Here is a 17,789-nt window from a genome sequence, read left to right on the forward strand (position 1 = left end):
ACCTGATCTAAATCCTATTGAACATCAGTGGAAGGAGCTGAAACATGCAGCCTGGAGAAGGCACCCTTCTCTTGAACCACAATTCAAAAGCAATGTCTGATTTTCATTGTTAATTTTCAGTAAATCTTTATTAATTCATATTTTTGTCAGTTTGAATTTCAGTGATCTTTGTGGGTTTTTCTTTCTTTAATGGAAGGGTACCAACAATTTTGTCCACGTCTGTATGTTTCTTATATTTATAAATGCTCTGTGATAAAACAAATAAACCATTGGTCTTTTTAAAGATGTTGCAAAGGTTACATGTGGACTTGACACTGAGGAGGGTGTTTCCTTTCATTTTCTATTATTTGCTGGTTTGACAGTCTTAAAAAAATAGGAACAAACTTAGGGCTGCTTGATAATGGAAAAAAAAAAAATCATAATCATGATTATTTTGGTCAGTATTGAAATCACGGTTAACACAATTACTCCTTGACTTTGTAAATACACTGCATGTATTGCCATGCCATGAAATCTACTGCACATCTACAATCTCTTGAAAATAAAAATACTAAATTGAAACTAAACTGAAAATACAAAAATATAAAAAATATATACATTATAAATTAAACACAATAAATACAAATAAAATAAATAAATCAAAAGGTAATATCAGTTATCAAGACTAATAATACTACAAAGTAATAGGACCAAATTCTTTAGACCAAATGTACTCACATTTTAGTGCACTGCCACAACATACTGAAAAATTCTGTACATGTATTCAAAATTTATATGCAGTTAATTCCAGTCAATAACTCAATCCAAGAACTTGGAAAGCTGACCCATAATAACCCAGAGCAAACACAAAACATGTAAAGCTTCAGACTAAATCAGAATTATTCAGGCCAACACAGTAAATACTGGTTATGCTGGCAGGGCTGCGGTGTTTGAACTTCAGGTGGTAGAACAGATTGGTCGTGTTGCCGGATGGTGCAGATACCACTGTGCAGAAAATCCGTATTAATTTATGTGTTAATTACCTTACGGTTGTGTCCCGGTGTTTTACATGCGGTGCCAGCCGATAGAAACAAATAAAATGCTGAGGAACACCCCCACCCCCCACCCCCCCCGGGTCCTCGCTCTTCGTTGTGCTCAGCGTTTTTTTCAGGTGCAAACATATTTGTCCTTCTAGGTTTTCCACTTCTTTGTTCATTCTCTCACATCCATTCAGGTTGTTTCAGCAGTCGTCCTCCAGGACTTTACTGACATTTACGAGTCCTCATATTGATGCTATGATTATTATTCCACTATGATTGTTATTCTTTCATTGATAACTTCAAAAACTGCAGTAAAAAAAGTGGCCGGAAATGCATGGGAGCAATCGACTGTGCTGAACAGGTCAAATTAATCCTTGCGAGTTGGGGCAACCCGAGCTGCTGTTACATTTCTTGGGAGGTGCATGCCAGGTTAAGTCGTCGGTTACAGCAAAGTTTTCCTGATTGGTTCAGGACAGGACCGCAAGGTAATTAACACATAATGCCCCTCCCACAAGTATAAGTAGTTGCTGGCCAAACTGGAGAGCAGGTTGGGCTGTGCCATAAAACTGCTGGTCTTACTCTTAGGACCAGTTCCCCAGACATGTATTAGGCCTAGTTCAAAGTCTTATTTTCGGTGGATTTTTATATTTTATCCATGTCTGGGAAGTTGGATGAAGATGTGCATCAGCATTTGAACGAATAAGAATCATATTAAAGGCATAGACAGTCTCATCACTCTTTTTATGTTGAGTTCCAGATGCCATCATGATGGAGGTTTAGTTTCCTGATGGGTAGCACTAATGGATACAAATTGTCCTTTGTCCTATCTACTATTGGTTTTTAAAATTAATTAAAGCTCTGAATGTCATTGTGTGTCTTTCTTCCCCCATGATTCATGGTGACAGTGTGGGAAATATGGATCTTCTGTTTGGATTGTGTATGAAGTATAGTACATGGTGGTGTTAGGCCCCTGTCCTTCATTTAGCTTGTCCTGTTGGGACTTTCTCATTTTCACTCTTGGAATTATGTTTTTCCCACGTTCTTATTCACGCACATTAGCATGCTAACATCTGTTAATTATTTCTGAATGTCAAAGTACAGCTGGGGGTGATGGGCACATTGATAATGGTGATGTATATGTTCATAAATGTTGGACAGCGTGTCAGTGGCTCTTCAGAGTTATTGCAGATGATCCTGAAGGGAAAATGTTGGTGTGCAAGACAGTGTGTCCAATAGCTGTCAGGATATTTTACTCAAACCACAAATGTTAGCCTCATAATGATGCTATATGAAAAGATGGGAGATGAAGTTAAAAGACTGAATGTGTGTAGTTAAAATTCACCAGATCTTTTGGCAGTTCATTGCATACATATTTTAATATAAAGAAGTGGGCCAGGCCAGCAGACTGCAGAGTCTTTTCCTAGTGCAAATATTATTTTTTATTATATTAGATTTTGAGTGTAATTAAAAACTAATGATGCATAAATTGGAAGTTTTCTTGGCCATTTGATTTTTTTTTTTAAAATATTGTGTCCTGCAAATACAGATTTTTGAAGATTTTGATTTTCCTGACAGCATATACAAACAAAAATCAGCTTTTCTTCAAAAGCAATTTTTTTATTTTAATAATATAAAAAGATGATTAAACTTTACAATTTTCCCCAAACTTACAGAAAGTTACAGGAAAGTTACAACTGGAAATAAAGTGCTGCTACTGGAAAGAGGCGCAGATAATCAACTGAAAATCTTCGCTTGATATATTTTACCTTACCAAACAAAACCAGGTGCAGCAGATTTATGTAACAAAGCAAGTTACTTGGATTATTTCCAGTAACAGGACTCTTTTCTCTTTGTAACTCATCCCTGAAATTTTCCTCAGCACTGCTTTGGTCCTTTCTTCTCTCACAGTGAAGAGTTTCCAATCTACTGTCATGTTAGTCTGTGGCTTTTATTTGCTTCTCTGCGTGCGCTGTGTATGCATAAAATGGACCAGCTTGTAATCAGACATACAGTATGGGATTCTGTTGGGCTGGTCAGTGGTCTGGGCTGAGAATACTGCAAATTGGCTGATTCCAGTGCCCGGCTGTTTGTTTGGTGCATCTCTATTATAAAGATCTGCTTTTTCCTGAATATGGAGAAAAAACCCAACAAGGCAGGTCATTTCAGATTTGACAGGGTGGCAATTCTCAGCAGTCATTAGAAGGACAACGAGGACTTTCAGAATCCTTAAATATCTCAAAAGCCCCTTTGAAATATCCTGATTGGACTATTGCGAACTTTTCAGCTCTTAAAGAAGTGTCATGCAGGTTGCATCGATACAGATTTGCATTGTCCTCATGAATGTGCCTGATTAAAATTGTTCCTAGCTTCTCTAATGTTGTCAATAGCCTTTCTTTGTTTTTGCATAGAAACTAGTAGGGATCAATCCAGGGTCGACTTATTGAAAATTTCCTCTAATGGAACTCACTTTGTACCTCCATCAAGACTTTTGATTGATGATCGGCTTTCTGTAAGTGGGATGGTGTCTTGTTCAAGGTGCATTTCTGACTCCGTGTTTACTGCCGTAATGTAGCTCTTCATGGTGCATATAAAAGCTTTATCTATATTCATAATATATAGACTTACATTACCTCACTGAATTGTTTACTCAGTAAGGTATTATTTGTATTTATTCAGTTCTGAAAGGTGGTGACTGATCATGGCTCTTGTTAAGGTGTGTCATATAAGGTATTGTCTCTTGCAGCAGCAACCACTTTGGCTGTGTCTTCTGCTTCACCACTTTTCACTTTATCACTAGATAAAGAGAAGCATTAAGTTTTCATATTGCTCACATTGCATTACAATAATTTTCATGAGATACTGAGTTTTATCACCATGTCTCTGTTTAAAGAATTGTTTTAATATAACTGTTACAAATGTAATGTTTTATAAAGCTGATGTTTGAATAAAGCTCATAGTAGAGTTAGATTGAAACTGGATTTTGGGGGTAAACACTGATACTGATTTATCGGTTGATATTCTTTATGTTTATACACGCATCGCACACTTTGTTCTTTACAGCCTGTTACTACCAGGTTGGATCCCCTTTTTCCTTCAGTACTGCCTTAATCCTTCACGGCAGCCTTCATCAATACAGCAAGGTGCTGAAAACATTCCCCAGAGATTTTGTTATATCGTGGCATCAAGCAGTTGCTGCAGATTTGTTGGCTGTGCATCATGTATGCAGCCAACAAATCTCCTGTTCCACCACGTCTCAAAGGTGCTCTATTGAATTGAGATCTGGTGACTGTGGAGGTCATTTGAATGCAGTGAACTCATTGTCATGTTCAAGAAACCAATATGAGAAGATCTGACCTTTGTCACATGGCACCTTTGACCATGTACCTAAATGTATTGAGTTGCTGCCATGTCGTTAGCCAATTAGATATTGTGTTAATGAGAAGCTGAACAGACATACCTAATAAAGTGGCCAGTGATTGTTTGTTTTGTGCTGCTACATGTACAGCAATCTGGAGCACTCTCCGCGACGCCTAAAAAGGATAAGCGGAGATGGATGGATGGATGGATTTATTCTGTAATCAAATGAATTATTTCATTATATTATGCTATTTGACGTTATATGACATGAGTACACATGTAATGTGAATTTCAGGACACTGCTGAAAGATAACATGGGGTGGGATTTATTTTTTTTAAAGCCACAGTGCAGAAGTCTCTAGTAAGATGAATAGCTTGTGTTGAGAGATAATGTTCCCTTACTGTTAACAACTGCCAAGGCAGAATCACATCTTCACTCACTATTCGCTGGATCCTGTCTAGCCTTACTTCCAAGAAACAAATGTGTTGTTTGACCTGCCATGTCAACCTTTGAATTTTTGAGTAACAGATTGACGAGCAGTGCAGCATTGACTTTTGGCTGCTTATGGGCCTGATCAGTAGTGATTGCCTGCTTTGTAACCTTCCCCTGTAAATTAAGGCTTATGGCTCCAATAAATTTTCAAGGGAGCTGGAACTGTTCTGTCAGATGGTGACTTTTTGACATTGTTCTACTCTCATAGTGATAAAGACAACTGCTCTAAATTAGCCCTAGGATATTGACTCCTTAAGTTTAGCAGAAGGGCAAATGACAAAGTAGTGGCATGTCTTGAAATGACTTTGCAAAGTGCCAAGATCAGACATCCCCTCACTGTGATGACACGTCTCACAACAAGTGTTGTTTGACATTGTGCATCCTGCTCTCAACTAAGCATGAGACTGCACAATTTTGTGCCTCTTAGGAGGAAGAGAAGTCCTGATGTTGCATGATGCTGCGCTGATAACCATATGGTCCAGCCAAAGAGGTGTTTTGGGACTAGTGTTGCATATACCAAGATTTTGTCCTTCAACACCACTGGTGGATCAGTACAGCTGCAACAAGGACTTGGCAATCTGATGCATCTGCTGCCATGGCACTATCTGGCCTCCCTGTGCCTCTTTGTGCAAGGACACAACCTGTGAGTGTTCTGAAAAGAGAGCGTCTGTATGTTTATTCCACACATTTCAGTGTTCCAACTATTGCTTTTTTTTGTAATTCTTTAGAACTTAAGCTATTTGCAAATCTCGTCTCACCTTTACCATACTTTTCTAATCAAATTTTATTCACAGTTTACAGAAATAACCTTGTGCACCACGATTGTTACCTTTGTTTGAGTTTTGTTGAAACTCGCATGGTTATGAACTTTACCGTCTTAAAAAAAACAATTAGAAATGTTGATCAAGTAAATAAGCAAATCCACCATCAAGATCTGACTGAAAGTAGGCTGTTTGCTTTTTTTTTTTTGCTTTAAATAAAAAGCCCTGCTAGGATCCACCTTTGCTACAGTGTATTGCTGTGACATTTTCTGATCGCTCGCTGAATGTCAAGACTCTTGCTGTAAGCATGCCAAAAGCAAAATCTTTCTCAGAATAAGTGCTCGTTCAGTATAACTTCAGCTTCCTTCTTTTTTATGCCTAATTTAAATGTTTTTAGTAAAGTTTTTTTTTTTTTGTCTGCTTTTTGCATCAAATATGAAATGCAGTTGCACAGGTATAAAGAAGACAAGGTTGATTTAATAATGGAGTGGTATGGTATTAATACTGTATGACTTCATGGTTAGTTCTGGGTTATTCCTACCTCCTGGACATTTTCGTGTTCCTGACCTGAAGAGAAAGCCGGAGACACTTTGTGTGGTCATGTGATGTGTTGTCAGTGGGCCAAGTTCTTTGAAAGTGTGGCTGGAAAGAGAAAAGGGACATTTTTACTTTTTGTTTTACAAAGAAGTTGTACCTTCAGTGTTTTGTTTTTTTTTCCCCCTCCTCTTTCCTTACCTTCATATATTAATAGAGATCATTATTTATCATTGTCACCACTCCACATCTCTTTTTGCCACCGTGTCCCATTTCCTTCACTTGGATACATTCATAAGAGAGATCCTGAGTGCTTTTGTCTGTAGATAAGTTTGCTGTGAATACTTTATCCCATCTTGGGCCCATTGCCTACAACTTTGTTTGTGCCAGTGTCTAGTCACCATTGTGCACAGTACATCTTGTGTGTCTATTCCTGTCATCTTTGTGTGTGCATTAAGAATAAGTAGAGCAGTAGTTAGGCTGAAGGACTGTGTAGGATTGTCTCTGGAGTGGTGCTGATGATAATTACTGTAGAGAGTGTGTCTCGAGGGACTGCAGGCCAGCTGCCTGCTTGCCTCCCTGCCTTACTGCCATACTGTCATCCACCACTTGCATTTTTTTTTCTCCAGGGCAGCCATGCAGCACTCAGATTATTTCTCTTCCTGTCAAGATGTCAGCACTATCATAAGTTTCCTATCTGATAGCACAGAGCAGGACTAGAAGTGGCTGAAACCATAACCGTGCTGATGATTAGTCTGAAAGGGATTTCAAAGTAGTGATATCTTTATCTATTGTTTAGGTGGAATATATATTTGTATTCTGAATTGTACTGCCTGCTGTTACCAGGTATAGAAGGTTTCATAATACTGTAAATCCCATCTAAAATGTTTCTTTTGGGTTTACTGTTTTCCTGTATTGTTAATCAACTTTAAAATATGGGGGGTTTAATTAAAGATATATGAGAGATTTAGCTTTAATACAGTATGATATTAGATTAATACCTACCTGTACTCTAAGATCTGACTGTGAGTGAATGTAGCGTCTGCCTGTTTAAACATGAAAGAAAGAAGTAGCGTGGTCTGGGCAATTAATTGATTTTTTTTTTTTTTTTTTTTTAATTAAAACAAAGCAAACAGATTGAAAATGAAATCAAAGCAATGATTGAGAAACAGTAATTGCAAAACTAAAATAAAAATATTATTGTGCTGCATTTCCTTTTGCAGTGTTGCTCTTGTGTGTCCTTGTGTTATAAATCCATCTTTTCCATTACAGTGGTACATTTTGCCACTCCCCTAAAGCCCAAACAGGGTTGAATTTTTATAAATTATGTTTCCAGAGTTGTCACCTAATTGCATTAGTCATGATGTCCGTATTGACCAGAATAATTGTAAATATGAATTTTTTTTTCTTTTTTTAACATTAATTAGCAGCCCTAACTTTAGCATCTCATGCCAGGGCGCACTGAAGCCATTATAGGGGCACATGTTGGCGCAACACTATCACTATGTGGATTCTTGCTTTAGTTTGGCACCCATTTTTATATTGTTATTAGCGGTAGTAAGAGTCGATCTTTGATCCAGACTGTGACTGTGGATCTGCTACACTGTAAAATGCGCCTCAGGTTTCTTTCCATTCTCTGGTGTTTTGCCCAAGGTAACTGTCAGTGCCTGGAGGGCCACCTCAATCTCTACCTGACTTCCTCAGCATGCAGTGGTTGTTATTTTGGGAAGTCTGGATATATTTTCCACCCTTTCTTTGGGTGACAGCAAAGCTGTATTAGTTTGAATGGGTTTCATTTTCCTAAGTAGCTGTTCTAGATCACATCAGTGTTTCTAGCAATTGTTCCTAATATTTTCTGTATAAAGTTTATGATGCATACATTCCTATTATTCATCACTAGAGTGTTGATTAGACAAACCTTCAAAGATAGTTGCAGATACCTTCTGTGGAAGAGTATAAAGGGCACTGACACATTTTTGTTTTTTGTTTTTTTTCAGACAAAGTGAACAAAAAGTAATTGACATGGTGGCTGATAATCAAAATAATTGCTGTTGTGGTCATTCAAATAATTAGTGAAATAATAGCCAGTATGCCATTTTTTTTTATGCTGATGTATTCATTGCTGATCACTCTTAACTCTAAAAATGAAACCACAAGTTACAATATTACACTGTAAACTAATGAATTAAAAGATTTTTATGTTTTCCATGCACAAACTTGCACCTGTGGAGTTGAATTGACTGCATATACTGGCATTAGTGATGAGCATAAGACTTCTCACACTTAACAAGCATCTGAGCACACTGCAAGTCTGGCCATACTGTGATATGTCTTAGGTCACTAGGATCAAAACTGTCAGCTGTCTGTTAATATGCGTTGGTGAGATCTGATGATACTTCCTATTAAGCCGTTTAACCTGGTCCTGGGACAGGCTCCCATTTGCCACTTTCTTTTAAGCCTATTATAGACTAAGAGACTGACAGATGGAGATATGCATTTAGGCAGCAGAGCTGATCCTCCTAGGGCAAACAGTTGGGTGGCAAGGGAACTGGATGTTTTAAGAGCGAAGGCCCTGCAGGTACCTGACAGCAGTCAAGGGAGTCCATAAAACACAGGAAACTTGTTTTGCAGCTTGGTTTGTTAAGGCTGTGTGAGATTTTCCGCTAAAGTGGACATGAAGGAATGAGCGACGGGCAGAAAAAGAAGTGACGTTTTAAAGTCATACACATCAGCCAAGATTTGGCCAATGGCACACAGTGCAGTTAATTTCTTGCCCTTCCTTTGAACCCCATCCACGCAGTTTGTGCTGCATTAGAGGGATATAGGTAATAGACTTGAAAGCATATGAGTGTACAGTACAAGCTGTAATAGCTAAAACATATGAATAGTATAGTATTACAAACAATACTGCAGAGGTGACCTGCACATGCCCCTGTTTAGTGTAGGCCAGCATATATCAGTGTGCACCGCTCTCCTAGAAAACAACCTATTTTGGCTCTAATGAAGTCTCTCGACAGGCTTTCACTCGAGCTGGAAAGGAGAAAGCATGCTAATAGTGTGCTGTGGCAAAGAGCATTGGTTTTGCCGTGAATTGTGGATTGCTGGTCTTGCGGTTTTGTTTTCAGTTGAGGTGCGTTGATGATTTTGCTTGGTTCTAGATTGAAAGGGTTTAACTTGGCTGTTGCCTATTGAAGGGACCATGTCAGGCTCATTATCCTTTAATCACTAATCACCATTAAGTGCTAGTCAGGGTTACATCTTACTGCCCCAATCACTAAAATGGTTGAAAGAACAAACATCTCTCTATTTCAGTTCCCGCACTCTTTTGTGCCCCCACCCCGAGTGAAACACTGAGTGGCCTTGTCACACCCCATGAACCACTGAGTCAAATTGCAGCCTAAAAATGTGGACACAGTACATGTGCATGCACTCCAGTGCACAGAAAATGGTTATTATAGTTGCCTGTTTAGTTCTACTGTAAGAACCTTTCAAAAATTTAGTTTCTCCTCCTCTGTCTTTGTTCCTCTTGAATTCAGACTACATTATTCATTCACTGCACAGTGGTTTTACACTGTAATATGGATGTAAGTGTGAACCAGAAGCATGTAAACATGTTTGCTTACTTGCAAACATTTTGCCATTTTCTGGGGTGGTCAGAATAGTTTAACATGATTTAGGACGCACAGGAAGACAGTTTTGTCAAGTTTTTTTGTTTAATTCAAACATCTGCTTATAAATAAATGTGTACTGTATAAGTAATTTATTGGAGGTGATTTCTATTAAGCTCTTTTTTTTTTTTATGATTTATTTTTTTTTTTTTTTGCAGTCATAAAGATTTTTTTTGTTTTGTTTTTGCCTGCTTGCCTCAGGGTGAGTCCTAGAGAAATCGACAGTACTGCCTTAAGCACAATTCATTTGTTGTAGCATTTGATGTTGCTGCATTGATATTTTGATGGTCTATTACTAACAGAGTTCCAGTAGTACACAATAGCTGCAGATTATACGGTACACTAGACGCAAACATTTTCAGTATCACAAGATGTCAGTCTTCTGCATTAAAGACCATGTATGTGTGTATGTTCTTGCAGGCACCCCTGAATAAGTAATATCTTGTGCAACGGCGTCCTATCTCGGTTTAACTCGACTGAGTCAGCATAATGTATTGTGTTGCAATACTAATGTTATCCTGATGTCAGTTTAATCTTTACGCGGTAGAGAAACAGAAATACTGACGCGTACTTTTCATGCCGACCGTGATTTAGTTCACAGTTCTTGTTTTTCCTTTACTTTAATGGAGTTTCTCTCCTTAATCACTCCCCAGAGACCTTTCCTGTGAAAACATTTGCATGCAGGCTCACATACAAGCATGCTTGCAGTAGTTTGTGCTGGTGCAGAGGGATTCTAACTCTTAACACAGTCCATGTCTCACTGTCACATTAAAAAGCCAATTTCTTTTTAATAGCAACAACAGCTGGAGCTGACAGGACCAGCGTCTTGCTGATTGCGCAAACAGCTCCTTAGCTGTCCTGCAGTTTAAGCCTGGATACCTGCCTCATTACAGGAAAAGAGAGCGTAAGATGGTTGGAGGGGAAGGGTTGTGAGGAGAGGAGTAGGAAATATAGCATATACACTTCAAGGTAGTTCCTAGGCATGTTTTGGTATGTATAATGTTAAATACCGCAGCAGAGTGGACAGGCTTGGTGAGATGCTGAGCTCAAGGGGAAAAATATTTATTGGTAGACATGGTGGAAGCTTTAGGACCGGATAGCTTATTGCACTCGATTAACTTTCTTTCACTTTCATTTTTACTCCTATCTCACTCTTTCCTCCAGTGCACCTGTTTAAGTTCCAGGAGATGGCTGAATCTCCAAGAGTACCAGAGCAAGAAGCTGATGCAAGAGAGTGGCGTGGCTGTCCAACGCTTCTATGTGGCTGACACAGCTTCTGAGGCACTGGAGGCTGCAAAGAGACTCAGTGAGTAGAAGACAGACCCACACAGAGACATGGGATTCACTTATGTCAGCAGCTGCAGCATGCTGTTTAATAGTGGTTTGTGCCAGTGCTCAGTCATGCACTTCATTGATATGTTACTTGAAACAATATGTTGGAATTCTGCAAAAACACTTAATGCAAAGCAGTTGTTAGGTCAGTCTCCTAAAATTATTTGAGGTTCAAATAATTATTCAGCTATATTTTAGCTGAGAGGGTTTGAGATGATCTATGTGACAAATAATTTGATGGGCCTGTGTTATGGTGGTCAGTATTTCAGATTATTTTGAAAACGCTTAAACATGTACCACACCAGCCTTCAGACTGTAGAAGTATTTTCATGTTGTATAAATTCAGCAACTGTACTTGACTACATTACATTACATTTTCTCTTTTAACCACAGATGTACTGAGACATAAGCTAATTCCTAATTATTCTTTAACTCAAGTGTTAATGAGTTAGTATAATGGTAGATGTAATTGTATTGCTGTACCCAGTAAAATCTTAACGGTCCTATTTGTGCCACATGTCTTTTTGGCCCCGCTACAGAATGTGCAAACGGCTGTGTTTAACAAGGGTCGAAGTTTTATCAAGTTAAATTGCATCTTTGCTGTTTGTGTGGGAGCCTGTGTTTTTGCAGTTTAGTAGTAGTGCCTGTTTCGTTTTTCATCATGGCATTCATCCGTACTAATTCGTTTCACAACCTCTCGTATTAAGTTTCTCAAGATTTTCTTGTGTGTGTGTGTGTGTGTGTGTGTGTGTGTGTGTGCACACGTTTTTTTTTTTTTTTTTATTTAAATTATTGCCCCACACAGTCACACAAAGCTGTGTAAAGAAAATTGTGATTTAAAAAAAAAAATGTTTTAATATAAATACATCTTATGGATAAGCACAGCATGAACAGTATTAAGCACACACACATGTATATATGAACCTACACCTGCCCTCTATCTTCCCTGTTCTACTTTCCTTTCACACACCAAATTGTCCAACACACAGTGTGTATTTCCACCCCCAGCTTTATATTTTATTCAGTGTCCTCTCTAGCTACAGCAGCAGCTTTCTGATAGTGCCTCCAGGTTGGTTGTCAGCCAGTGAGGTGCCACTCTTACTGCTGCCTTTGGGCTCGAGCGCCTGGGGCGCTGCTTTCAGTGGCCCTGGTTAAGATGCTGGCAAAGATAAACTGAATAGGGGAGGAGAATATATATTTTCATGACAGTATCTACTTTATATTGCTTGGTAGGGGATGAAACTTGGTCAGAGAGTTTAGAAGGGTAAAATGTAATTTTTCTACACTTAACATAGCTTATTTTAACCTTACCTGGGTTTTAAAGCTGTTTACATCTTTCTCATTCACTCATTAACAAACAAATAAATTAACATACAAATGGCAGCGCTCATCTGCCATCAGGAACAACCTGGGGTTCATCTCCTGCTAGCCCTGCCATTAGTTTACACCCCACGCTATCACCTTAACTACAGCCCTACAGTGGCATAGACAGTCTAATAAAACTCAGGACAGTCTTAAAGGTTAGTTTGTTCACAGTTTAGAAGCATTTATCCATTGACAGGACGTATACTCACCCGCCAATGTATTACATACTCCTGTTCAAGTTTTCTTTTTCATGCAAATATCTAAACAGCCAGTCATGTGGCAGCAGCTCAGTGCATTTATGCATCTAGACATGGTCAAGGTGACCTGCTGAAGTTCAATCAGAAAGGTGGTTTAAGTGACTTTGAATGTTGCATGGTTGTTAGTGCCAGATGGGCTGGTCTGTGTATTTCAGGAACTGCTGATCTACTGGGATTTCCCCCCACACAACCATCTCTAGGATTTATAGGGAATGGTCTGAATAAGGGAAAATATTCAGTGAGCATCAGCTCTCTGGTTGAAAATGCCTTGTTGATGCCTGCAGAGGCAGAGGAGAATGGCCAGAGTGCTTCGAGCTGAGAGGAAAGCAACACATAACTACTTGTTACAACAAAGATGTGCATAAGAGCATCTCTGTATGCACAACATGTTGAACCTTGAAGCAGATGGGCTGCAGCAGCAGAAGACCACACCGACCGTGTCAGCTAAAAACAGAAAACCGAGGCTTCAGTTTGCACTGGCTCACCAGTGTTGGACAATAGAAGCTCGTGAAAATTTTGCCTGGTTTGATTGAGTCTCAATTTCTGCTGCAACATTTGGATGGCAGGGTCACGATTTAGCATAAACAATATGAAAACATGGGTCGATGCTTCCAGTTGAGGTTGCTGGTGGTAGTCCAATGATGTGGGGGATATTTTCTTGGTCCCTTAGTATCCATTGAGCATTGAGCATTGTTTAAATGCCATGGCCTGAGTATGATCTCTGACCATGTTCATTCTTTTAATGCGCATAAAGCTCAAGTCATCTCATGTTTTTCTTGAACATGACAGTGAGTTCACTGTACTCAGATAACCTCCACAGTCACCAGATCTCAATTTTGTTCTTTTTTTTATTGACCTTATTTCTTATTTTATTGTAGACAAGTCACTTGATAGAATTACAAGCTGAAAATTAGTAGAAACACATTCAGATTAAAGCTACTGACCATTTATGTTGTGACTATAATTCAAGCCACATTAACAACAAGTTTTTGCGGTTGTTCCAGTCAGCTTAATTAACCAGTCCTTTGGTTCCTACAGTCCCTCAGAGTAGCTTTGTCCTAATATCTCATTTTATGCACCAGACTTTGGTTTGTCCTTATCTGTGTGTATCTTGTACGTTTTGTACTTTGTGACTATTGCTGGCTCACTAATAAAGCATGCAAGTGAGCATCCACATATGGTTCATTTCTTCAGAGACGCAGACCGGCTTTGTCTCGGGCCATGTTAGGTCATGCTTAAATGTGTGAGAAAGTGAAAGGAAGACTGAGATTAATAATGTCTTTAGTTGAGATCTGTGGTGCTGATATTCAAACTGAGGGCTGCCAAGCTTTGAGTCTGAGGGTGTGACGGGAAGGCAGGGAATGCACCCAGCCCGGGATGAAGATCTATTTCATGGCTTTCCACTGTAGAGGACACATGGTCGGGCTCTCTACAAAAGATATGGATATTTGGGGTATCTAAGCTGATCAGAGCAACTCACATGGATTTCTGTGTTGAGGTGATATCCTGCTGTGAACCCCTGGTGTACACACAATTGAATGAACTCCTCAAACATTGAAGCACAGGCACAGATGAATGACATTCATGGAGTATGCTTGCCTCTATGAGCACACAAATTCCTTAAACATTCACACCAACTAGTATTCTCCTCTCTGCTCTGCTCTCTCCTCACTTAACCATGAAGGGGTTAAATTGACAGTTGAGTCACAGAAATGCTGTATAGAAAATAAAAACAAAACTTATTCCTATCACGGACACTGGAGTGCTCCAGCTCTGGTAAAGTCAGCACAGACTGATTTTTTTCTATTGCTGCTGAGGACAAACAGTTTCCACCTTTTCTATCAAAACATTAAAAAAAAAACATCTAAAGCAGACTCTTAATTCCCTTTTAACTTCCACTGAGACATTGAACGGGTAGCACACTAACTGCTGCTGTCTGTCCAAAACCAGTGACCCACATCCACTATTCATATACACAGCCTTTCAATTTTTGTATTGTGTGTGTGAACGTGTGTGTACAGGTTAGAATTTAGAAAAATAAACTTTTGAACCTAAGTGTTACCTTAATATCTAAATACATTAAATGAAAGTTGTTTTTTTGTCTTTTTTTCATTAGTGTGTTCCATATGTGAATTTATTTCTCTTGCCTGATAATTTAGGCATTTAGTCCTTTTTCCCATTTGATTATGTGATAGAGCTCCTGCATTGTGCTAAAAATGTGCTCTGCTCTTTAGCAATAAATGTAAGCAAATATCCATCAAATTGGATGGCAACATGAATGATTAATATATGCAATCTGATGCAAAACAGTGGCACGCAGGAGTCACGTCTCAATAGCTTTTTCATTTTGGGTCTTCCTAAAATGCGACCTAAAATAAGGAGGAAACACAAACTACACATTTCTGCAGTATTAAGATTTGATTAAAATATATACACTCAAGGAGGCTTTTTTCATCAGACTGATGAACCAGATTTAAGAGACCACTTCACTCAGAGTATTTAATTTCACACACTAAGTAGTAATGGTACCCATGCGTTGAATTAAAAAAAAAAAAGATTTTATCAGTTGAATAATTAGAAAACAGATTATAGTAAAGTTTAGGTAAGCGCACACACACACTGTGCATCGCAATAAAAAATTGGCCCTCTGTGGTATACTGCACATATTTCATGATGCAAATATGTCTAGTTTGAGGTGTGTATAAAAGTAATACTATACTTCTCCAAAACATTAAAGGACCACTTTGAAAACACATCAGATTTCAGTGGGGGAAAAAAAAATCATGCTGGAGATCTATATTGATGTGGACTGGGTAATGTGTTAGGAATGAAAGGATGCCACTTCCTTTGATGGAAATGAGATGATAAATGAGATTTATCAACCTACCGAGGGCTGAATGCAAAGATACCCCCGAAAAATCAAAGTGGAAAAAATAATTCAGCAGGATAGTCCATTTTACTGAAATCTAATAGTTTGTCTGGCCCCCACGTGCTTGTATACATGCTTGACAACGTTGGTGCATGCTACTAATGAGATGATGGATGGTGTCCTGGGGGATCTCCTCCTAGATCTGGACCAGGGCATCACTGAGCTCCTGGACAGTCTGAGGTACAACCTGGTGACGTCGGATGGACCAAAGCATAATTTCCCAGAGGTGTTCTATTGGACCCACCGCACTAGTATAGGGTCTGACAATGGTTCCAAGGATTTCATCCCAATACCTAATGGCAGTCAGGATGTTGTTGCCTACCCTTGAGATGTCTGTGCATCCCTCCATTGATTTGCCTCCTCCTCCGGTGCCAGGCAGTGAGCACAGGGCCCACTAGAGGATGTCAAGCCCTCAGATCACCCTCATGAAGTCTGTTCCTGATTGTTTGGTCAGAGACATTTATACCAGCAGCCTGCTGGACATCATTTTGTAGGACTCTGGCAATGCTCATCTTGTTCCTTCTTGCGCAAAAGAGCAGTTAGCAGTCCTGCTAATGGGTTTAAGGACCTTCCTGTACAGCTATCCTAGAGTAGCTGTGTGTCTCCTGGAATCGCTTCCATGCTCTTAAGACTGCTGGGAGACACAGCAAACCTTCTGGCAATGACACATATTGATGGTGCCAGCTTGGAGGAATACCTGTGCAACCTCTGTAGGGTCCAGGTATGACCTCATGCTACCTGTAGTGACACTGACCCTAGCCAAATGCAAAAGTAGCAGAAAAACAGTCAGAAAAGATAAGGTGGGAAAAAAACATCAGTAGCCTCATCATTCCTATTTTGGGGGTTGTCTCATTGTTTGCTAATATAGTAAAATAGTCCCATCTTGTGGAAAAACAAAACAATAAAACAAAAAAAGAAACTTGCAGGCTAGGCCAACAAATTTGGAACAAATTGCTTTCTTTAGCTAGATTTGTATCACCGTGGCCCAAAATATTTTAACAGTAACTTGGAAATCAGTTCTGTCACTTCATGACTGCATTGTTTCAGATGCTGTGCCTGGAGCCGACCCCCTGCTTGGGTTTACAGCAACCTGATGCTCGTTTTTCCACAGGGATCACTTTGAACTTCCACCTTCCACATCTGTTTTTTTTTTTTGTTCCTTCAGCTACTGGTACGTCTCACTGTTCTTGTGCTCCTTCTTGGGATTACCACATCTATCACAACTACTGTCTTTTGCTTGTCAGCCACCACCGTGTTCCTACGAACTGCTTGTAACTTTCAGGCTCAACTATTCTCAACCAGTTTTGCTTGGATGTCCCAAAGTCCCAATGGGACTGTCCCATACTGGACAGATTTCTTGGACACTATCCCAGCAGTGTATCTACAGTGTATATATCCCTATAACTACACTGATAAGCAGCAGCACAAATCTGTTGTATATATCTTATAGTTTTTTCAGATGAAGTGAATGACACCAACTACCTTGTCACAATGCAGTGTTCTCCTGGGAAACCTTGGGTCCAGGCATTCATGTGGATGTTAGTTTGACACATCCTGCCAACCTAAGCATTTCTGCAGACCAAGCACAGTGTTCCATGGCAATGACACTTCCCAAAGGGATCCCAAGTAGAACAGTGTGGGATGCCACACAGTATAACAGGCTCACAATTGCACACAAAGCCCAAGGTGTTGACCCAGCTTCCATACTCATCAAATGCAGATCCAGTCCAATGTTTGCAGGGCAGGCCAGAGACAATTCCCATCCAGGAGCCACAACCCAGGAACCTGCTAGACATAAAGCATCTGTTGCCAGCATCCTGTGCCAGAAACAGGACACCCCAGACGTCCCATGTCTGTGCCAAACAAGACAAAGTGTAACTAAGAGAAGTGGTGCAGTCATACTAAATATTGATATGATTGTTGTTGTTTTTTTTCCCCTGCATATTCCACTTTATAAGACAGTTTAAAAAAATAACTTTAATGGAGTTCTGAAATGTATTTCTTATCTTCTAAGGCCTAAAGCTTTCATACCCCCAGATGTTTCACACATGCTTTGTTTGAGATGTCAGGGTAA

The 17,789-nt window shown here is 39.4% G+C and overlaps 1 protein-coding gene across 1 annotated transcript in view; it reads left to right on the top strand.

Moving 5' to 3' along the window:
- Window positions 1–17,789, top strand: part of suclg2 (succinate-CoA ligase GDP-forming subunit beta) — a 106,289-nt gene that overhangs the window by 7,351 nt on the left and 81,149 nt on the right. Inside the window, exon 2 of the mRNA XM_030729341.1 lies at window positions 10,997–11,138. Coding sequence (XP_030585201.1) covers window positions 10,997–11,138 — 142 coding nt within the window. The remainder of the gene's footprint in view (window positions 1–10,996; window positions 11,139–17,789) is intronic.

The sequence above is a fragment of the Archocentrus centrarchus genome, chromosome 5, assembly GCF_007364275.1.
Source record: "Archocentrus centrarchus isolate MPI-CPG fArcCen1 chromosome 5, fArcCen1, whole genome shotgun sequence".
NCBI lineage: Eukaryota > Metazoa > Chordata > Actinopteri > Cichliformes > Cichlidae > Archocentrus > Archocentrus centrarchus.